At 39.0% G+C, this 24,652-nt stretch overlaps 1 protein-coding gene across 2 annotated transcripts in view; it reads right to left on the bottom strand.

The window, feature by feature from the left end:
- Window positions 1-24,652, bottom strand: part of LOC117295510 (high affinity cAMP-specific and IBMX-insensitive 3',5'-cyclic phosphodiesterase 8B-like) — a 186,790-nt gene that overhangs the window by 50,694 nt on the left and 111,444 nt on the right. For both annotated transcript variants that reach the window (XM_033778196.1, XM_033778197.1), the window contains exons 14-15: window positions 22,530-22,728; window positions 13,139-13,269 (exon numbers count right to left, since the gene is read on the bottom strand). In XM_033778196.1, the coding sequence (XP_033634087.1) occupies window positions 13,139-13,269; window positions 22,530-22,728 (330 nt within the window). The remainder of the gene's footprint in view (window positions 1-13,138; window positions 13,270-22,529; window positions 22,729-24,652) is intronic.

Genomic DNA, 24,652 nt, shown 5'->3' with positions numbered 1-24,652 from the left:
CACGGTGTTCGGTTGGACGTTACGTGATGACGTAGTTCAAAACCATTGAACCATAAAGATGTTTTTTATACAATGTGTCGTTATTTTATAGTTAAACTTGTATAACACTTTTGAACGCCTTGTTTCTTCACAAATGCAAGATGTTTGTGTGAGATTGGCATCAGTTTTTTTTTTGCAACTTATGAAAGCCCTTTAAAAATCTAGCTCACCCCTGCACTGGATGCTGTACACAGATTTGATAATCAACAGCCCCCTCTTTGGTGGGCAAAAAGAGAGCGCTGTTGGGAATTCCCCCAAATATGTTTTTTACAAATTTTAAACGTTGTTTTATTGTTATTTAATACCCGATGACGTCATTTTGAAGGTTCAACTATCTGTTGAGTTTCAAGGTTCAAATCGATCTCAATCTTGAGTTATGCCATAGATAAGCTCAAAAGTTGTTTTTTTTATGAAAAAAACACGAAGGGGAACTTTGACCCAGGGTAACGACCCGGAAGTTAAGGTCGTACGATTTTAGTGTTAACTTTTCAAATGTTTCCCAAGTCTTTATCTATCCGATGCCCAAGTATGAACATCAGAGCTTTTATATTCGTTGATATACAGCAACAAGCAAATTGTCATTTTTAATAATAAAAACCTTGTCATGACCTCATCAATGACGTCATCCTTCCAAAAAAGTGGCCGTTTCATCTACTCTCTTTTGCCTATGTACATAGTAAGTTTTAAGTTTGTACAAGCTTTACTTTTGTTTAAAAGCTCAAAAGTTGTTTTGTTGATGTAAAATACACGAAGGCGAACTTTGACCCAGGGTAACGACCCGGAAGTTAAGGTCGTACGATTTTGGCGTTAACTTTTCAAATGTTGTCCAAGTCTTTATCTATCCGATGCTGAAATATGAACGTCATAGCTTTTCTATTCGTTGAGATACAGCAACATGCAAATGGTAATTTTTCAAAATTAAAAACCCTGTCATGACGTCATAAATAACGCCATCATTCCCAAAATATGGCGGTTTCTTCCACTCACTATTGCCTATGAACATAGTAAGTTTTAAGTTTGTACAAGCTTTACTTTTGTTTAAAAGCTCAAAAGTTGTTTTTTTGATGTAAAATACATGAAGGCGAACTTTGACCCAGGGTAACGAACCGGAAGTTAAGGTCGTACGATTTTGGCGTTAACTTTTCAAATATTGTCCAAGTCTTTATCTATCCGATGCTGAAATATGAACATCATAGCTTTTCTATTCGTTGAGATACATGTACAGCAACAAGCAAATGGTAATTTTTAAAATTAACATACCCTGTCATGACGTCATCATTCCCAAAAAGTGGCGGTTTATTCCACTCACTATTGCCTATGAACATAGTAAGTTTTAAGTTTGTACAAGCTTTACTTTTGTTTAAAAGCTCAAAAGTTGTTTTGTTGATGTAAAATACACGAAGGCGAACTTTGACCCAGGGTAACGACCCGGAAGTTAAGGTCGTACGATTTTGGCGTTAACTTTTCAAATGTTGTCCAAGTCTTTATCTATCCGATGCTGAAATAGAACATCATAGCTTCAATATTCGTTGAAAAACAGCAACAAGCAAATTGTAATTTTTCAACATTAAAAACCTTGCCATGACGTCATCAATGACGTCATCAATCCAAAAAAGTGGCAGTTTCATCTACGCACTAGTGCCTATGTCCAAAGTAAGTTTTAAGTTTGTACAAGCTTTACTTTTGCTTTAAAGCTAAAAAGTTGTTTTTTGATGAAAAAATGCGAAGGCGAACTTTGACCCAGGGTAACGACCGAAAGTTAAGGTCATACGATTTTGGCGTTAACTTTTCAAATGTTGTCTAAGTCTTTATCTATCTGATGCCCAAGTATGAACATCATAGCATTCATATTCGTTGAGATACAGCGAAAAGCAAATGTCGTTTTTCAACTTTAAAAACCTTGCCATGACGTCATCATTCCCAAAAAGTGGTGGTTTCATCTACTCACTATAGCTATGTACATAGTAAGTTTTAAGTTTGTACAAGCTTTACTTTTGTTTAAAATTGCTGGAGAAGGTTCGCAGGGAAAGAAGAACACCAGGAAAACTAGACATAGAATTTTTGTTAATTACAAAAATACCGTGTTCGGTTGGGCGTTGCGTGATGACGTAGTTCAAAAACATTGAACCATAAAGATGAATTTTTCAACAACGTGTCGTTAATTTTTATAGTTAGGTGTTCGGCCAACAGCCGAACAACTATTGTTATTGTTCTGTTTTTTTTTTTTTTTTTTTCCTCGCGTTCTTCTTTCCCTGCGAACCTTCTCCAGCAATTTTAAACAAAAGTAAAGCTTGTACAAACTTAAAACTTACTATGTACATAGGCAATAGTGAGTAGACGAAACCGCCACTTTTTGGGAATGATGACGTCATTGATGACGTCATGGCAAGGTTTTTAAAGTTGAAAAACGACATTTGCTTTTCGCTGTATCTCAACGAATATGAATGCTATGATGTTAATACTTAGTCATCGGATAGATAAAGACTTGGACAACATTTGAAAAGTTAACGTCAAAATCGTATGACCTTAACTTCCGGTTGTTACCCTGGGTCAAAGTTCGCCTTCGCATTTTTTCATCAAAAAACAACTTTTGAGCTTTAAAACAAAAGTAAAGCTTGTACAAACTTAAATCTTACTATGTTCATAGGTTATAGTGATTAGATGAAACCGCCACTTTTTTGGAATGATGACGTCATTGATGACGTCATGACAGGGATTTTAATGTTAAAAAATGACCATTTGCTTGTTGCTGTATCTCAACGAATATAAAAGCTATGATGTTCATACTTGGGCATCGGATAGATAAAGACTTGGACAACATTTGAAAAGTTAACGCTAAAATCGTACCACCTTAACTTCCGGGTCGTTACCCTGGGTCAAAGTTCGCCTTCGTGTTTTTTTCATAAAAAAACAACTTTTGAGCTTATCTACGGCATAACTCAAGATTGAGATCGATTTGAACCTTGAAACTCAATAGATAGTTGAACCTTAGTATTTTTAAGACAACACAGGCCTAATTACGTCATAATGACGTCATCAGGTATTGAATAACAATAAAATGTGTAAAAATCATATGGCGCGAAAGTTTGTGGGGGAGTTCCCAACAGCGCTCTCTTTTTGCCCACCAAAGAGGGCGCTGTTGATTATCAAATCTGTGTACAGCATCCAGTGCAGGGGTGAGCTAGATTTTTAAAGGGCTTTCATAAGTTGCAAACAAAAAAACTGATGTCAATCTCACACAAACATATTGCATTTGTGAAGAAACAAGGCGTTCAAAAGTGTGATACAAGCTTAGCTATAAAATAACGACGCATTGTATAAAAAACATCGTTATGGTTCAATGTTTTTGAACTACGTCATCACGTAACGTCCAACCGAACACCGTGTTTTTGTAATTAACAAAAAACACTATGTCTAGTTAAACTTGTGTCACAGTTTTTAACGACTCCTTTTTTCTTCAAAAATGCAATATTTTTGTGTGAGATTGGCTTTAGGTTTTAATTTGCAATTTATGGAAACCCTTTTACAATAAGCTACCCCTGCACGGGATGATGTACACAGATTTGATAATCAACAGCGCCCTCTTTTGTTGGACAAACGAGAGCTCTGTTGGGATTCCCCCCAAAACGTTCGCGCCATATGATTTTTACACATTTTAAACATTGTTTTATTGTTATTTAATACCTGATGACGTCATTATGACGTAATTAGGCCTGTGTTGTCTTAAAAATACTAAGGTTCAACTATCTATTGAGTTTCAAATCGATCTCAATCTTGAGTTATGCCGTAGATAAGCTCAAAAGTAGTTTTTTTATGAAAAAAACACGAAGCGTACTTTGACCCAGGGTAACGACCCGGAAGTTAAGGTCGTACGATTTTAGCGTGTTTTTTTCAAATGTTGTCCAAGTCTTTATCTATCCGATGCCCAAGTATGAACATGATAGCTTTTATATTTGTTGAGATACAGCAACAAGCAAATGGTCATTTTTTAACCTTAAAAACCCTGTCATGACGTCATGAATGATATGACGTCATCATTCCAAAAAAAGTGGCGGTTTCATCAACTCACTGGTGCCTACATGTATGTACATAGTAAGTTTTAAGTTTATACAAGTTTAACTTTTGTTTAAAAGCTCAAAAGTTGTTTTTTGATGAAAAAACACGAATAAAAAAACACGAAGGCGAACTTTGACCCAGGGTAACGACCCGGAAATTAAGGTCGTACGATTTTGGCGTTAACTTTTCAAATGTTGCTTAAGTCTTAAACGATCTGATGCCTTAGTATGAACATCATAGCTGTTATATTGGTTGAGATACAGCAACAAGCAAATGATCATTTTTGAACATTAAAAACCCTGTCATGACGTCATCAATGACGTCATCATTCCAAAGAAGTGGCGGTTTCATCTAATCACTATTACCTATGTACATACATGTAGTAAGTTTTAAGTTTGTACAAGCTTTACTTTTGTTTAAAAGCTCAAAAGTTGTTTTGTTGATGTAAAATACACGAAGGCGAACTATGACCCAGGGTAACGACCGGAAGTTAAGGTCGTACGATTTTGGCCTTAACTTTTCAAATGTTGTCCAAGTCTTTATCTATCCGATGCTGAAATATGAACATCATAGCTTTTCTATTCGTTGAGATACAGCAACAAGCAAATGGTCATTTTTCAAAATTAAAAACCCTGTCATGACGTCATCAATGACGCCATCATTCCCAAAATATAGCGGTTTCTTCCACTCAATATTGCCTATGAACATAGTAAGTTTTAAGTTTGTACAAGCTTTACTTTCGTTTAAAAGCTCAAAAGTTGTTTTTTTTATGTAAAATACACGAAGGCGAACTATGACCCAGGGTAACGACCCGGAAGTTAAGGTCGTACGATTTTGGCGTTAACTTTTCAAATGTTGTCCAAGTCTCTATCTATCCGATCCTGAAATATGAACATCATAGCTTCAATATTCGTTGAGATACAGCAACAAGCAAATTGTAATTTTTCAACATTAAAAACCTTGCCATGACGTCATCAATGACGTCATCAATCCAAAAAAGTGGCAGTTTCATCTACGCACTATTACCTATGTACATACATGTAGTAAGTTTTAAGTTTGTACAAGCTTTTAAAATACTTTTGTTTAAAAGCTCAAAAGTTGTTTTGTTGATGTAAAATACACGAAGGCGAACTATGACCCAGGGTAACGACCCGGAAGTTAAGGTCGTACGATTTTGGCGTTAACTTTTCAAATGTTGTCCAAGTCTCTATCTATCCGATCCTGAAATATGAACATCATAGCTTCAATATTCGTTGAGATTCAGCAACAAGCAAATTGTAATTTTTCAACATTAAAAACCTTGCCATGACGTCATCAATGACGTCATCAATCCAAAAAAGTGGCAGTTTCATCTACGCACTAGTGCCTATGTACAAAGTAAGTTTTAAGTTTGTACAAGCTTTACTTTTGCTTTAAAGTTCAAAAGTTGTTTTTTGATGAAAAAATGCCAAGGCGAACTTTGACCCAGGGTAACGACCGGAAGTTAAGGTCATACGATTTTGGCGTTAACTTTTCAAATGTTGTCCAAGTCTTTATCTATCTGATGCCCAAGTATGAACATCATACATGGCGGTTTCATCTACGCACTATTGCCTATGTACATAGTAAGTTTTAAGTTTGTACAAGCTTTACTTTTGTTTAAAATTGCTGGAGAAGGTTCGCAGGGAAAGAAGAACACGAGGAAAAAAAAACAGAACCATAACAATAGTTGTTCGGCTGTTGGCCGAACACCTAAAAAAAAAAAAACCATAAAAATAACAACAGTTGTTCGGCTGTTGGCCGAACACCTAAAAAAAACGAAAAAAACCCATAACAATAACAATAGTTGTTCGGCTGTTAGCCGAACACCTAATAACACGCATAGTGGATATTACATTTCTCCCTTTTTTCAGAGATTGGTGCTTTATTTGTTTCTGATAAAATGAAACGTTATCTGCACTTATGCACAATACTGATTGGAAAATAAATTGTTCATTTAAACTGTCTATCTGTGTTGTTTTTTCTTAACACTAAAGTGTCCATTTCTTCCCAACTTTGAATAGTGTCGTAACTAACAAAACTTTTTGTTTGTTTGTTTTATTCAACAAGTCTTTTAAGTAAGCTGGTCGTTGTCGGTTTCTCCCTGGTCTGGTGTTCATCTGAGGTGTCTTCTGCGATGTTGAAGGAGTGTCTTGCATCTGTTGTAGTGTTGCGATGTCTGAAGATGGATCGATGTCGTCTGAGGGAATTTCTGGAGTGGTTTGACATAGTAGATTCTCTCTAGTGGAATGCTGTCTTGGTTTATTAGCGTATCATCTGCGTTGCGTACTACAGAGTTGGCAAGGTTAAAACGACTGGCATCGCGATATACCTCTTGACCGTCTGTAACTCTTCTGGCTGCTATGGATGAGCTGGTAGAAAGCTGGTTCATATATACAGTGTATGCTGTACTCCATTTGTTCTTTTTGGCTTGTCTGAGTTGTACATGTACATAGTCTCCAACTACGAAGTTGTGTTGCTTTGTGTTCCTGTTTTCAGCATTCAGCTTCAATTTCTCCTTATACAGTTTGTCTCGCTCATTGATGATGTTGTCTTTGGTTTTTGGGGAGTTGTTTCTCACTTGGTGATCTAATTTGGTTCTCACCGGTCTATTCATCAATGCCTCATATGGTGTGACAATGGTTGCTGGGTGTGGAGTTGATCGGTATCTGGTAAGCATATCTTGGATGGTGTTCTTTTCCTGGAGATGGGAAATTTGTTCGCTGTGATTCATCAACTTCATGAAGCTTTCGGCTTCACCATTGGCTCTGGCATATAACTCGATGGTGGTGAAATCCTTCTTGTTCTGCAAATTTTGCAAACTCTTTGGAATTGAAGGGTGGGCCATTGTCACTTTCTAGTTGTCTCGGTGTTCCATGAGTCGCGAACATCTCCTTAAATTTCTCCTGTGTTGGTTTGAATGTGGTGGAGTAGGTTGTTCAAACTTCTGGGTATCTCGTTCGTTTGTCAAACTGCTTCAAGGTTGTAGTGACCGTCCGGGTATGGTCCTCTGAAGTCTACAGCAACGTTATCCTATGGTTTCTCTGGAATGGTTGTCATCTTGACTGGCTGTTGCTTGTGGTCTTTAGTTGTCACTTGGCATTCGTAGCATTGGCCTATGATTTGCTCAACAATGCTATTCATAAAAGGAAACCAATATAAGTGGCCCAAGCTGTGTGCTGCTTTGATGACCTTTCTCTGCAAGCTGTTTGGGATTATTATTCGGTTTAGCCTGAATATGAGATTACAGCTCATGTCTTACCATGAAGAAAGGTGTGATGTCTGGGTCCTTTCGGTAGTGTAGTGCTTTGGCTAAGTTTCTGGAGCTGTGGGTCTTGTTCGTTTGATAGTGACTGCATGATCCGCATCTACAACTTGCTTGATCAACTTCTCTGTGCTGTCTGTGCCTGTTTCTGGCATTGGGTGTCTAGACAGGAAATCTAGTGGATCTGCTTCATCCTTGCCTGGCTCATAGATAACTTTGAAATCTGCACCCTGCATATTCATTACCCATTGTGTTCTTCTATGTTACGTCCTCCCAGTAAGATATCATCACGTTGGTTTAGGCAGTTGGGAATGTCATAAAATATTCTGTAGATCATCTCATCAAATAGATGTTGTGATGATTTTGCACCAAAAACTAGCCTTCTCGGACGCATGTTGCCCCATGGGGTGCTGAAAGTGGCAACTGCTCTCGATTCAGGGTCTAACAAGAGTTGATGATAGCCCGTTTCACATCTAGCTAATAAAGAATACTTTGCATTCATTAAATTTATACATGAAATCTTCAACAACTGGCCCTTGTGTGATTCTGTTCCTCTCCATGCAATTGTTCGAAACTCTCAAGTCGACGCTGGCTCTGATCATATGTGGTTTTAAGCTGGTCCCTTGGTGTTGTACCAAATCTGGGTTTTGGTTGGACAACAAGTGGTGAGCACCATGTTACTGGTTAACCTCAGGGAACTTCATCGAATATGCCTTCGTTGATGCATAGGTCCAGCCATTCACGTAGTGGTTTCTGCAAATAGTATGCTACTGGTCTCGGCTTCTGTGCTACAGAAACTGCTGCCTCTGGTTTCAAGCTGAACTTGGCAAAGATTTTTTTCCCCTGCTTTATGTCTTTGATCATGCCGATACCTTTGAAGACATGGCTGAAATTCTCTGTTATTTCTTTGATCTGAACTGGTGCAGTGGTGTTCTCAGCGACTGCTTTGACGTTCAGGGCATTCTGTGGAATTCTCATGTCACTAGCTTCTGTAAGTGAGCCTTTTGGATCAAGTTGTATCATACCAAGCTTGATGAGGGTATTCTTGCCAATGAGAGGGGGTGAGTTGATTCTGCCCTCTGACAACAATAAACTTTGTTTCTCTTTCGCAAGTCTTGTTTCTGACTACGGTTTAAATTCACCTTTTACTTGTAGATCACTCAGCAAGGTTTGTAACTTGATGTGACTCACTTTCAGCACCTGCAGCTTGCTTGATCTATGCTGCAGGGATTTGTGCTGGTGTTCGTCCATGATATTCACCTCTGCTCCACTATCTGGTTCTATTCTGACATCAACATCGTCGATTCGCAGTGTCATCATGCTTTGGATGTTATCTGTGTGTGCAATTCGTTTCAGACTTGTTTCAGATGTTTGACGGCTTGGTCAAAAAATTCATCATCTGAAGATGTCTGGTTTTCCTCTTCTTCTGCGGTGGTTTTCTTCACCTGATTCTTTTTGTATTTTGATTTGCCATACCTCTGACTGGTAGTGGATTGTTGAGGGGCTTCGGTTTGTTTTGTTGGAGTATCAGCTCTGCAAACATTTGCAAAGTGGTTCCAACGCTGGCATTTATTGCATTTCTTGCCAGAAGCAGGGCAGTTTTTGCCTTTGCTGTGCACGCCTGTAAGTCCACAGTAGTTGCATGGTGGTGATTTGTCAAATTTTTGCTTTCCATCTGTTGGTTTTCTTATGTACCTTTGCTGTTTCTGAAATTTGGCTACACTGCTAGCTTCATCTGGAGATTTCATTTTCTGTATCTGCAGTGATGTATCCTCTATCTGTGCAGCCTCTGCTAGCATTTGTGTCAATGACCACTTTTTATTGATTGCTTTATGGATCAACATTTTGCTATCAATTGTCTGGATTAGATGCTCTAGAATTCTGTCATCACAGGTTTCTCCGACTTCACACTCATTGGCTTTCTCTCTCAGCCTAGCTGAATATGCTGCAGTTGTTTCAGCAAATTAGGTTTCATTTTCAGGAACAAATATCTGGTATGATGTTTGTTCTTCTTGGGTGTGAAGTATTCATTGAGCTTTGTCTTTAGCTTGTCATACTCATTCAATTCTGCTGTGGGGTTGGGCAGACTTTTCTCTAATCTTGCAACTTCTTTCCCATCATACAGTAGATTATCAAAGCATCTTTCTTGTCTACAGGTTCAGTTATTCTGAAGTATCTGAATTCCCGTTCAATCCCCTCTATCCATTCTTCCCATGCTTTCCCGGTTGATATTTGGTCATCAGGGTGTACGAAGGGTTGTGTCTTTAGATTTCTCGTCTCTGTGACAACTGCGATCGGTTCTACAGTGTGTATTCTACATTACATTGATACAGGGTACTGACTATTTTAATATAACGATCACTGGTATTTCTAGCTCCGTTTCCGTTTTGCTCTGGAAAATACAGCTATAATTTGACAAGAGATTGCTTACCAGACTTCAGTGATTCTTTAGCTTTTCATCCTCGTCACCAATGTAATGATCTGACAGGTACTTTAGGGCGCATAAGTAAAATGACACAGACAATATTCTAACGTCATGTGTGTGCTTTCATGTTAGATTATCACAAGTGCGTTGAAGCACTTAACATCAATAAATAAACAGTAGTGTTGAAGCATTGTATAATAATAACACGCATACTGGATATTACAACTCAAATCAATTTAAACTTAACCCTTTGCGTGCTACGGGCACAAATTTGCGCCCGCAACGTTTATTCCCTCACTGCTGTGGGCGCATATTTGCGCCCAACACAACGTGCTGTTTGTTTGCACACAATCGAGCTTTCTTTTGACCCCTGACATCCATCCGGGTACTTTTTTATACACTTCGATACACAGAGGACATGTTACGAACGAATACGCTACAGTTTTTCATGAAAAAATCTTGTATTTTCTGAGTTTTTCGGTGACTGTTTTCACCGTAAAACAAAAGGGAGTAACAATGGACGCCGCAGGCAGCATTCTGGAAGATTTTCGCGGATTCTAGCTTTAGAAAATAAGAGTCTAAGGATGTTTTGGGAGACGATAGAGATGATAATACTTCAGTGGGGTTATGTCTATTGACATTGTGCCAGATAACGGACACATATCTATGGAAGATGGGGCCGAATCTGACGATGGCAGCTTTCCTATGCAAGAAGGGAAACAGGGTAGAACTGTCCATGGTGTTGGGGACATTTTTCGCCGTGCTTTGGAAGTGTGTACTTCATAAATTATGTACTCGAATTCAATTCTGTTTGAACTAACTGGTTGTCCGTACTATACTCTACATTTATCTTATTTTGCATTTTGCAATAAAATAATTCCTTAAAACAGAAAAATGCTTTTGAGTACAGATGTGTGTAATTTTAATGATTGTGCAAAAAGATTCCAGCGAGCAGGGAATAGTGTGTGTAATGAATGGTAGCATGCAAAGGGTTAACAGGGGCTCCAGGATAAGCTCTATATTTTAACTATTACCCTTTTTTGCCAACTTGACATTGTAGATCTTGATTGGTAACCATTTTAAGCTTAAAATTTGCATTTAGAAATAAATAATTCAGGCCAAAAATGCACCTCTCCGCACAGCTTTTTCATCCGAGAGTCACAAACTGCTTACAATAGTGATATGCATGACCCCTTGATGTCATGTGCACAAACCCTATTGGGAAATTAACCTAATTAGGTTAATTTCCCTAGGGTTTGTGCACAGTTCTCCAGCTTTGGCCAAGTGAGAGCGCTCTTTTCCATATCAATAGCTGCCGATGACATCATAAGTCCTTTATCACGCGGGTTTGTTTGACCTCGCAGTAAAACCAATAAACAAAACAAAAACAAAGAACAAAACAGACACAACAAAATTAATCCTGGAAAACCTGTGACATAAGATAGGTTTTGAGAAGAGATTTGAATTTGTGGTACAAAGACAAGATCTAAGATTTAGTGGTAGAGAGTTCCAGATGCGTGGGGCAGCTGGAGAAAAAGACCTGTCACCCCATGAGTGTCGAGACTTGGGTTCAAAGAGGAGAAGCATGGAACTTGATCGAAGATTCCTTGATGGAGTATAAACTTGAAGCAGTTCAAATATATAGTGCACATTGAGAGCTTTGTGGACAATGAGCATCAGCTTGAAGGTGATTCGTTGAGAAATCGGGAGCCAGTGAAGTTGTTTCAGAATGGGGGTGATAGAACAGGATTTTCTAGACAGTGTCACAATGCGGGCATCAGTATTTTGGAGACCTTAAAGTCGGGAAATCTGGTTGTTAGGAAGACTATAGAGAAGAGCATTGCCGTTGTCAAGACGAGAAGTAATGCATGAATGACCTTTTCAGTGGCACTTTTGTCCAAGTACTAGCGAATCTTACCTATATTCCAGATGTGATATGATGACAGACGAACAATGTTGTTGATGTGTGGCTGAAGTGTCATCGATTAATCAAAAATAACCCCTAAGTTCCATGTTTTAACGTGAGGTAAGAGACTCGCTTTTTTCTCGTTTTGTTCTGTTTCCTATGGACTCCATCTGTTAGAATAATTTAATAACTATATATTTCTGTAGAGGTAATAGCCAGGGGGAAATATGTTACGTTTCGAGAAGATGCTCTAAAAATTTATGACCAGGCTGCCTAGGTTGTGTACATCAAAGGCAGGTTTGATGCGACATTTATTGAATGGTGAGGATGAGGCAGTTGGAGAGCCAATTGGTGCCGCCTGGGAAGACAGTACATGTTCATGTAGTTTTTAGCATCTCTACTTGACATACATGTACATGTGTAGGACTCGGTTGGGTGAGGATGGATAAGTCACTTCCCATAAAGATGGAATAAAACAAGCTGGATGATGGATTAGGTAGGCCACAGCTTATGCACTCCATCTTCCTCCATGCATGGAGTATCAGATATCCCCAGAGTAGATAGGAAGGTAGCATCTACATGTATGTCCACACTGGAATTTTGGTCACCTATAACATGCCTAGGGCCTTGATTAGTTTCCACAACTCTACTTACCTCTATTCTTATTGCAAGCAAGGACAGGGCATGCATACAAGTTATCCCAATATAGCAAATCATACATACTTGTAGTTATCAGAAACTTGCCAGCAGTAAAAAAAAACATTGAGATGACAATGTAATTAAGCACTGTACATGATCAAAATGCCCATCAAATGTAAGCGGACATAGTCTGAAGAGCGCCGTCTTGTGTTTCTGCAAGGATGCACAATTAGGTGCACTGCATAATTTCTGGCACTGACATAGGAATATGCAAAGGAATGAATTCCACAAGAAACAAGAATAATGTTTTTAAGTCACTCTCCAAGTGTAAGGAACAGATGGTGACCAAGTAACCTTGCTAAGGTGGTGATATGTTTTGCTCAAGATCTCGCACAATCTCCAAACAGATGAAGAATATTTTGCAGGAAAGATGTAAGACGTGTGCATGGTTTCTTGCATGCGCACGGTTTCAGGCATGCCAGACAACAGGGTTCAAATATTGTTTTACACAAACACATAACATAAACAAAATAACATAAACAAAATAAAAAAATACCCGATGACTGTATGAAACTGAAATAAGATTTCTTTATATCGCTGAACAATATTAAAATAAAATCGAACTGACACCATCATAATATAAGTTGCATTCATGTAAAATCAAAAACCAAAAACACTTTATCAAGACAAACATGTCTTGCTTTCACATTGTTTAAAACAAACACAGTACAGGGCAAATTACTTTAAATAAAGATATCTCAAGTAACCTATCCAAAAGTCAGTAACTTACGTGTCATTATAGAGTATTGCAAGGTCACTGCCAGCATTGCAAAGGAATGAGTTGGTTCTTCCTGGATGGTCAACATCATGTAATGTAGCAGCAATAAGTGAAGCAATATCATCAGCAGGCTCAAAGCAACCCTTAACAAATTGAAAGCAACATCAGGTAATTAAAATACAGTGGATGGTCAGTATAAATATGGAACTTGGTTAAGCTGGTGTTACTAAAGTAAATAAGTTGAGGCTGACTCTATTCAAGCGACTGATCATGAATAAGTGATGTTTGAAGCAGTTTGAGTGGTGTCAATAATTTTTACTTATTATGTTCTACTGAAAAAGTGAAAATAGGCCGACAGCCTTTTTCCACTTATGTAGGACATAAGTAAATTGTTCAAAATTAATGGCCAGCCAATTTGTTAAACTTCCTTGTTCTAATTTAAATGCTAATCCTTAAATTGTCCCTTACTTTTGGCTGTATAAAATGACAATAATAACAATGATAATAATAATGCGATTAATATATAGCGCCTGATATAAAGTTATCTCTAGGTGCTTTTGACATAAATAACCTAAATAATAACTCAAATGAATAACCTATTGTCTGGAAGTTTGGTCATTAAAAGGTACGCTCACAAAATGAGTTAAATTATCCCTTTATCAAAAAATGCTAAAATAACCCTCCGTGGAACGCAAAAGATCCAGTCCATAAGGGTCAATCCGTCCCATGGAAGTGGGCTAAACTAGACCTTAAAAAAAAAGGCGGACTAGCGCAGAATAACCTAGGTTTTATGACCAACCACCCCCCTACCCGAGGCCCAATAAACCAGCGGTACAACGCAACTGACCTGCCACTTGACCACAGCGGAAAAGGTGGCATGATCAAAAGTAAATGGATTACTATCGAGCACATGCAGCGTTCTATCATTCTCCTTTGCAAGTTCTAATCCATTTAAAAACAAAAATTTGCTTACGATCTTTCAAAGATAATAATTACTTGATATGCTGTGCGCAACGCTGGTCCACGATAACCAATGGGGTATGTTTTTTTCCATAAAAGTGGCTGCATATACAATAATGAGATCAAGCACCAAATCCCCATCCCACAGTAGTGTGGATGGGTCTACCATAAAGTTCTGCATATAAGAAGTGTCTTACATGTATCTTTCTTTTTCGACCCCAAAAACATTGTTGCGTCTTTTCTTTCTGAGCAACTTGTCTGCTAAGGATTGAATTCAATTGACGCTTGAAGTCTTACGTTTATACTGTAAAATAATACCTTTATTTCGTCGAAGGTAATTTTACATGTTATCATTTTAGGCATGTTGTGCAGTTTTAACATGCTTTGACGAACCATGGATAAACCATTGTTGAATGTACCGACCAAAGAACTAAATTACCAACCTTTACAAGTCAACCTTTGAACATTAATACTCAAAATCCAAATTGTGTACATGTAAATAAACACTGTATTATCTTCAATCAGTACAATAAACTTACTACTGTGACTGGTCACTGTTACACAAAGTTCATGCAGGTCAGCAGTAGATATACCGTAATTTTCAGATTATAAACCGCCCGGCGTATAAACCGCCCTTCCCCAAAATATAGAAAAAAAATATTTAAGTGTCGGCGCATAAACCGCCCGGCAAATAAACCGCAGTCACTAGCGCACAAAGAGAGGGGCCGTGTGAAAGTGGGGTCCAACCTTGACGTCAACTCGCCTTAAACTCACTTGGTGCCGTCAATTCCCCGTCAACTCCTCCAATAATACATTTAAAATCCACAAAAGAGGCAAAGAAAGATAAAGTATTACCTAAAGGAGAATTTTCATGACTTTTGGGTTGCATTTCGGTTTAAAATTTTATTTTTTTTCTCATTCAAAATCACCTCGAAGCAGCAAAACCGTCGGCTGCCATTTTGCTTTTTTTACAGAGCTTACACAACAGAGGGCGACTTTCTGCATGTGGATTAGTCTAGACCCAAGATGTCAATGATTGGTACCGCATAGTGTCTTATGTACTGCGCCGTGTTAATTGATAGCTGACGTCTTGGGTGAAGACTAATTCATACCTGCCATCTGCGTAGTGGTCAAGTTGAAGGCAAATAGACGGCACAAGCGAGTTGATGGCGAGTTGACGGCGCAAGTAGCAGGAACGAAAATAACAACTTCGACCGGCAGAAATTCATTTATAATGGTTAATATTTTCATTGAAATATTGTGAAAAATAAAGAAAGAACTATGTTGCATGTGTGTTTTTGTTTCTGTTGAAACAATCAAACAAGTTTATTCTCCAAATCCCGCGATTATTTGCTTACATCCATGGGTCGCTTGATGAGGGGTGAGTTGGCAGACGAGTCTGACCATCCGACGACGATCGTTTCAAAGTCTGCTCTAAATAAAAAAGAATCTCCCAAAAAACATGCACCCATTTCTACATGGCAGCCGGTGTGGCGGTTTTAGCTTTCCGGCGTGTTCAGTTTTCCGGGTGACGTGGTCAGACAAAAATACCGCCGTGAGTACCCTGGTATTGTATTGTAGTTCTCTCAGTGACCCCAATTTGTTTCTATTACGATTCTTTTCTGTTAAGTCACATATTCTTTTGCCCCATCTTTACACGTACAACTTTAAGCTGGTCACACTCTGCTTGTATATAAAAAAAAAAAAATAAAAAAAAAAAAAAAAAAAGGTAGTAAATTCTCTCATACGATCCATGCGTTTGCCACTCGTTGTTACTTGACTCGTGGACGCCGTCATGACAGCTACGAGAGGGTATATAACGGATGACTCAATACCGCACTAAAAATGGACTACTTTCGCTTGCTGTGCGCAGGCATCGCATGACATAATGTTACAGTATTTGGTCATTCGGAAAACTTAACAAGGCGGAAAGTTGAAACCGCCACACCGGAACCCAGAAGTAAGTAGTTTGGCAATGACACTTAGCATGTATTTTTTCTCTGTGTGGAAGGGCAACCCGACTATATTTCTTTTGCAGATATCCTCGTACTCACGATCTTGCCTTGCGCTCGACCCCACTATATCGTGACACATCATGGATTATTTTATGGGTCCGAGGATGACAATTATTTCCAATTCGCTATATGCAGAGTCGCTGGACTAACATAATTTTGACGTTCATCAAAGTGTTCATATATGGACAAAAATCGGTCTTGTTGGACAGATGGATTTATTATGGAGTAGAAATAGGACTTTTTGTGACCCATTCATCTAGGAATAAAATCGAGGCATGGCCTTGTAACGGCAGACAAGGTTGGTGGAGTCGTCCATGTAACAATAATTTGTTGTTAAAAGATTTTCAGAGTGAGTTTGGCGCGCTAGTGTATGATTTTTCCTGTCTGTTTTATATTTGTTTTTAAGACGTTCTTTTAAACGATGTTTCTTGTAAAAAAAATAACGCTGTTCTTCTTCACTATTTATAAGTCGGCATACAAGCCGCCCGGCGAATAAACCGCTGGAGTTCAAAAAAATGTAAAAATCAACATATCAACCCCAGTTTATAATCCGAAATCTAAGGTACAGCCTGACAATTTTCCATAACATTATCAGAGGTAAATAGCCCCAAAACTGTACTTCAGCTCATTTCTTTCCCACAAACATACGAAACAGCGACATGCCATTTTGTTCTGCATTGGAACCTGCATTGGAATTACCAGTTCTACTCAAAACATCCTGCCCCCACAAGGCAATACAGTTGCTTTCAGTTAGTCATACCCTTCTACTGGATACAGAACAACAATTTTAGTCACGGGTCTACTAAGCAGGCTGTTAACGGTTTTCAACTTAATACACTTCCATTATTTTGCCAAGTTTTCATTGCCCACAAACCAGGTTATGTTCCGCTATTCATCCACCTTCACATTCCGTCTGTCTACGTCCTTCTTTCTTCTAGGAACCAGTTGGGGAAATACATCGCGAATTCATGACTTCCAGAATGCATCAACTATGCGCTGCACGAGCTCCAGTCTTTCCCTAGGATTGTTGGTCAGGCGAAATGGTCCTTGTGGAACCCTACTGGATGCCCGTCCCAACAGAATGTCATTTGGGCAAATGTATAAGTTCCATCATCAGGATCATTTGGCAGTCTTCCTATCGGTCGCTCAGTTACAAGATTTGCAATCTCTTCCAGACAGGTATGCAGTTCAAACGGAGTAAGTGGTTGTTCGCCGAGCACTTTCTTCAGAGCATATTTGCAGCTGTTTACAAATGATTCCGCACATCTGTTTTGATGAGGAGCCAGAGGTGTGATGAATCTCCATGTGACTTGTCGCTGTGCGCAAAACTCTTGCAATTCGTCATTCCTCCATCCACTCACCATTTCTTTCAGCTGTCTCTCAGCACCCACACTAGTGTACTGTTGTCGCTTTTTTATCAGCCTTGGGCGTCCCGATGGCAAAGAATCATCTCAGCACTTCCATGGTAGAACAGTCAACTGCTACTTCTATGGACGGCTTTAGTGTTGAGACATGTGAATATGACCCCATAGTGCTTCGTTGTCTTATTTTGTCCAACTTTAACATACGGACCAAAATAATTGCAGGTTGTGTAGTAAAATGGCGGTGCATCGGGGTCAATCTGTCCACTAAAAGATCTGCCATCAGTTGTGTTTTAGCTTTGTGGTCAAATGCTCTGCATTAAATTTATCTAAATTTCACCTTTTTGTGAGCTTGGTCACTCCAATTATCCAGTATTTGTTCCTGACCTTGGCAGCAGTCGTAGCGACACCATAATGACGGTGTTCATGTACATCTAGTGTGATCAAGTAGGGAATGTGATGTTCTCTTGGCAACATATCATAAGAGAGAAACCATTCCTCACTCTTTTTCCCACATAGTGACAAGATATCCTTTAAAAAAGGACTTGTGACTTGAATGTACCTTTCTCCCTGTCAACATGCATCTTCTTCTGAGTTTCATGGATCCAGTAGTTTTCTGCTCTTCTCGCTAAACTTAACTTATTTCAGCTTTAAGGATACATTCAGGCCATTCTTCTTCTGGCAGTCGCAGAAAGTCCGGACCATTCTTCCAGTCACCTTCTAGATCTTTGACGCCAATCCCTCATGACACTTTGTCTGCAACATTGTGCTCTCCTGGTATATGTTGCCCGTCTCCTAATGGGTTGGTCTGACTCTGTGTTTCTGCAAGTCTGTTTGCAACAAATGACTTGGACGGACCTCTAATCCAGGATAAGGTGATGGTACTGTCTGACAGGAATATAGTCCGGATGCAACGACAGCGGCTTGCAACTCCAAATTGAGTTGTAGACATATTTCTCAGTGGGCCACACGTGACTTTCCAGCAATGGATCTTACGCTATGGGTTCCATCATCCTCTTCCCACCTTGTATAAGCAACTGCATCAAATGCATCACAGAATATCGCAATCTCAGTCAACCTCTTTAGACATCTCTCCAAGGATACACCATTCAGTTGCTCCAATTCAGTAAAGAACTTTCTCCACTCTGTTTCAAAATCGGTAGGCCTACACAAGGATTCATCCCAGCCTATGCCAGTTTGCCAGAGTTTCTGCATCAAGATTTTGCCTCTGATCAGTAGTGCTCCAGTGAACGCTAATTCACTTATACATGTAACACCATACCTTTTGTCATTAATTCCTTGTCCTTTTTTGCCACTGGTTTAACCTTGTACTGCAGAAGATCTGACACAGAATTGCAAACCACTCCTCACACTTTTTGCTCTATGACGAATCGCTCTCCCTGGGTTTTTCCTCATCCTTCAACAGACCATTGGAGAACCATCCTTTCACTTTGAAGCCTCCTTTCACAACATCCATATTATTGGTGAGATTTTTGGCTTCGTCAACTGTATGGCATAATGAGCAGATGTCAACCATGTAGGTGTCTCTGGTGAAGATAGTTGCGGCCTCTTCTAATTGACTTGCACCCTCTGCTGCCGTTCTCCTAACGTACGTTTCACGAGTCTATTTAGTTCTTTGCATAAGTGAACTTTAATGCACTGAATAAGGTCAACAGACCGTCATGAATATAATAATAATAATAATAATAATAGTAACACAGCATTTATAAAGGCGCGCTAAATCTGGTGAAAAACCATTTAAAGGCGCCGTTCAAGATGGAAAGAGGGAAAATTCTCAAGTGTTGGGGAAAGCAAGTGTGAACAGGTGTGTCTTAAGTTGATGCTGAAAGATGGAGATGTCATGGATTTTCCTGAGGTTTTCAGGGAGTGAATTCCAGAGCCTGGGTGCTGTAATGGAAAACCCCCTGTCCCCGTAGCTGGCTAGACGAGACCGGGGAACAAGGAGCATGTTGCTGGTGAATCTATGACCCGGTCTTGTAGTACGGGGAGTCAACAGGTCTTGAATATAGAGTGGGGCTGAACCTTGGAGTGCCTTGAAAGTGAGAATGATTATTTTGAATTTGATGTGTTGTTTGATGGGAAGCCAATGTAGATTATAAAGGATTGGAGTGATGTGGTCATGCAATTTGTTTCCAGTCAAGAGACGTGCTGCAGCGTTCTGAACAGATTGGAGGCGCTGCAGCGTGCTCTGTGGAAGGCCAGCAAGCAGACTGTTGCAGAAATCCAGTCTGGAGGTGATAAACGCATGGATGAGTTGCTCTGCTGCCTTCATGGAAAGAAGATGTCTGATCTTAGCGATGCGTCTGAGGTGTATGTAGGAAGATTGGCAGACACGAGAAACATGTTTTTCTAGGTTCATGCACTGGTCAAAGAGCACGCCGAGATTTCGTACATCTGTGCTTGGTGTGACCAGGGTATCGCCAATCTGAATGTGTTGGATGGGAAATTTGTTGCGGAGTTGTGGAGAGGAGATGATTATGAACTTCGTTTTAGAAGGATTGAACTTAAGAAAGTTGTCCAGCATCCATCTTTGGAAGTCGTGCAAGCAGTTGGTGAGTGACAAGAGGATGTTGTTGTGTATACCTACCAAGTTGGGACTGAAAGTTGTGTATAATTGTGTGTCGTCAGCGTAGAAGTGTGATTGTAAATGATGATTCCTAGCAATTTGACCAAGTGGCGATGTATATAGAGTGAAAAGAACGGGACCTAGGACAGAGCCCTGCGGGACTCCATAGTATACTTTGGCCTCCGGTGATGAATTTGAACTAGTTGAGAACGGTTATGTAGGTAGGATTTGATCCAGTTTAAAGCTGTCCTCTTTCACCTGTTATAAAGAAAAGCCTGATTCATACCTGCGAATGCGAATGCGATGCGAATTTGACGTGAATTTGACATCACAACCCTCCTTTTGCACCGATATCCGCAAGTGAGTTGAACAAAGTTGAACTGCTGCGAATTTTTCGTTGTGAATTTGTGACGTCGCATTCGCATTTGCAGGAAGTATGAACCGGGCTTAATGCTCGAAATATTTGTTTTTACAGTTGCATGTCCTTGAAGTGTGACATAATTTCCCAATCCGTTTTGTGTGCTAATTATTGTCTGCTCCAAAACTCGTCATAAACCTTAAAAAAAATGTTTTGAGTAAAAGGAACTAACCGATACAATAAGGTAAAAGTGTTGGTTCTTTAATTGTGCTACAAAGCTCCGTCATGCAAAATGTTGACATCACTCCCAATTACGTATTAATGTCGTAAGATTTTGTCTAGCACGACAGATTTATCCAGAATCTGCAAAATCTCACACCTAGCCGGTGTCTTAACTTGGCATCTCTGCCACGTAACGGAGTCACGCTTGGCCAGCAGTGGCGGAACACTTTTAAAAGTTGGGGGGGGTGCAATGTTTTTTCCCCATGTGCACAGCATGAGTGTGTAGGCACACAGGTTATGTTGGGCTCACACATTAGACAAAGAAAAGGTAACACTATAAATTTAAATATAATGATCAAAATTTAATAATAAAATAAGAACATTTTTGTATACGGGTGTGCGTCGGGTCTTTATATCTGCTGGCGAAATGTTGCCAGGCAGTAAATATGAACTGCTTGGGCAAATCTATTCTCAAAACTTATCTTATATCGATGTTTTAAAGAACTAATTTTGTTGCGTCTGTTTTCTTTGTTTTGTTTGTGTTTTTGGTTTTTACTGCGCCTTGAACACACAGCAGGGTAGATATGTGCACCTTACAAGTCTAATTATTAAGGGAATCAATGTGTGGTGAAGAGGTTTTCAACTATTGGTTTAATCCCAACGAGGCCTGGTTCTTGATAATTTTACCGAGACGAAGTCGAGGTAAATTATAAAGAACCAGGCCTCGGCGGGTTTAAACCACTAGTTGAAAACCAATTCAACACACTTTGATTCCCATTCATAAATACCTTTTCGGTCAAAAACATCATCACTTTTTGGTCAAAAAGTAAAATAAATGCAAAAATTATAATTGTTAAATGATTTCTTTCAACACAACACCCCTCCAGCTAAGAAATGGTAAAGCCCTCCGCCGCCCTCGGGTACACAACTCCTTATAAAGGAATGCTGTGTGCGTCGCGCGTATCGCGTGATGTGGCACAACTGTTTCAGCCGTTGCTCTCGACCAATAGGAATGAAGAAACTGTCTTATAAGAACAGGTGCAAGGTCGCGTGTCACGCCCATGAATTAACACTTTTTACGGGTCATAAACAAATGTTTATACACACCCACCTGACGCGCTCTCCACCAATAGGAATAGCGAAACTGTCTGAGGTATTTATGAATATATATTATTACATGCATGGGTCGACACCTAAATGAGGTTCGTTGAGATGATTGCGAAAACCCTGCAAATTACACGCGCGCAGTGTGATGAATCGGAACCAGCAATCAGTAGTGGTTACAGTGCATGAGCCAGTAATTAACCTCAGGCCCCAGTTTAGTCCGCTGGACAAGAATAAACTTACCATGTGAACGCAAGCCCGGTGTTTGGATTAAGGGTTAACTTAACTTTTCGTCTGAACGTACCCAATGCGTCACCAATTAAATAATTGAGTTAGGCTAAGTTTATCTTAATTAAGTATTTTAAAGGTTGATGAAGGTAAAGAACTTATAATTTAGGAATGTGGTCAAGGTCAACTCATTTAAGTTATTTGTTCAAATTCAAAGTTCTGTAGTTAAGGCATCTCTTGAAAGTGCCTTTGTGTCTGGATCAAAATTTCCAATTATGTAAATGACTTATACCCGATATAACAATTGGAATTATATGAGGACAAAGGAGGAGAGGCTGATTTGACTATGGTAAAGTTGCTGCTAAAATATACACTGATAAAAAAAATGACGATTTACTTCACCTTTAACTCCCAACGTTCGAAATTTTTTTGTACCCAATATTACTTTTGGGCAAGGGTTGATTCTAATCAGCACAAAAGAGACACCTTTTCTCAACACTTCTTTATTCTAAATCCTAAATTTACCATCAATACAGCTTTCCCACTTAATGTGGGCACATCAAATTACCTTTAGTTTTTCCTTGCTAATGAAATAGGCTGTAGCCTGCAAGACATCTGCTGCATGTGTTGAGTTGTGATAAGGGTTCGAGCTGTGGTAGTTGGCCTCAATTACTTGCAGCCAGTTACGAAGAACAGTTTCTGAGATTCCGAGAAAACTACCAGCCTTGAAACGATTAAAAATCTTCAATCCAAGATAGATGAGTGGCCTTTATGATTGAAAGGATTAAAAAAAAACCAGAAATTTATTATAAAAACGAAAAACCATGGGAAGGGATAAGAACTAGAAGACTAAAACTCTTCGTCTAGAAACTTGTCAGAGTCAGAGTCTGACAATATTATTTGTTTTGTTTTTCCTTATATAATAAATTGCCGTTTTGTTACATTCGAGTATTGGAAAAAATGTTGTATAAATATAAGAATGTCCGACCCGTCTGTCTAATAAATTGCCGTGGTGTAATGTTCGAGTTTTGGGGGGAAATTGCCGTTGTTTGGGGAAAAAAAAGTTTCGGGGAAAAGTTGCCGAGTTTTGGGCAAAAATGTTTAAATAGTAAGATTGTTCCAAACTCTGTCTGTTTAATAAATTGGCGTTTTGTAACATTTGAGTATATTGGTGATTTTTTTTTCTAAATATAAGAATGTCCGACCCGTCTGTTTAATAAATTTCCTTTGTGTAACGTTTGAGTTTTGGGGGAAAATTGCCGTTGTTTTGGGAAAAAAGTTTTGGGGAAAAGTTGCCACTGTTTGTGGTAAAAACAATCGGAACTCTGAAAAAATTGCCCCGTTTGAGACGTTCGAGTAATGGAAAACATTTTTATTTAAATGTAAAAAATTTCAAAACTCCGTCTGTTTAATGAATTGACGCTTGAGTATTGGAAAACATTTTTGTTTAAATGTTAAGACTGTCCAAACTCCGTCTGTATAATAAATTGCCGTTTTGTAACATTCGAGTAGTGGAGAGAAAAAAAGAGTCTAAATATAAGAATGTCTGACCCGTCTGTTTAATAAATTTCCGTTGTGTAACGTTGCGAGTTTTTTTGGGGAACATTGCCGTTGTTTGGGGAAAAGGGTTTTGGGGAAAAGTTGCCGAGTTTTGGGCGAAAATTTTTAAATGGTAAGATTGTCCACACTCCGTCTGTTTTATAAATTGCCGCTGTGTAACGTTCGAGTTTTTGGGGAAAATTGCCGTTGTTTGGGGAAAACAAGTTTTTGGGAAAAGTTGCGACTGTTTGGGGAACAAATATCAAAACTCTGAATAAATTGCCCCGTTTGAGACGTTCGAGTAATGGAAAACAATTTTATTTAACTGTTAAGAATGTCCAAACTCCGTCTGTTTAATAAATTGACGTTTGATTTTTGGAAAACATTTTTTTTAAATGTTAAGGTTGTCTAAACTCTTTCTGCTTAATAATTTGCCGTTTTGTAACGAGTATTGAAAAACAAATTGTTTAAACATTAATCTGTATAATATATTGCCGTTTTGTGACATTCGAGTATTGGAAGAAAAGAAAAGTTTAAATATAGGAGTGTCCGACCCGTCTGTTGAATAAATTGCCGTTGTGTAACGTCAAATTTTACCTTTACGCAATTGTCCAATATGCAAATGTGCCACAATGGCAATTATTATTAAAAGGTGATGTTAACAGTTTGTTCATTTTGATTCAGTTTAGGACGTAAAACAAAGATAGAAATACAGATGTGTAAGCAGTGTTGGTCAAAAATGTGGACAGAGCGGCGTACAAAGCAAAACAATTAAGCATTGTTACAACAAAGTGTATAACAATTACCCCCAGTAGTTACAATTGCGGCACATCTAAGTGATTTTTTTTTTTTTTTTTTTTTTGGGGGGGGGGGGCTTATGGTTATACTTTCAGTAGACGGTCTATGATGGCCTATGCCTCCTATCTCCGCAAAGATTTAATGTTGTATCGCAGCGAGAACGGGCCGCATGACAGTGTGTTCGATACATTTCTCCAACCAGATGTTCAGCAAATAATATTTTTGTGTGGCGATACTCGTGTAGCGCATTCTTAGGATTTGCACAATCTCACAATTGCGCATACAATTGTTTAAGAACTGCTCGATATTAGAGCACAAATTGTGCAAATCACAAGACTGCGCTCCACGAGGAAA

This window comes from Asterias rubens, chromosome 10 (assembly GCF_902459465.1).
Source record: "Asterias rubens chromosome 10, eAstRub1.3, whole genome shotgun sequence".
Lineage (NCBI taxonomy): Eukaryota > Metazoa > Echinodermata > Asteroidea > Forcipulatida > Asteriidae > Asterias > Asterias rubens.
The sequence above is the reverse complement of the archived record's forward strand: the minus strand, read 5'-3'. Positions and strand labels throughout refer to the sequence as shown.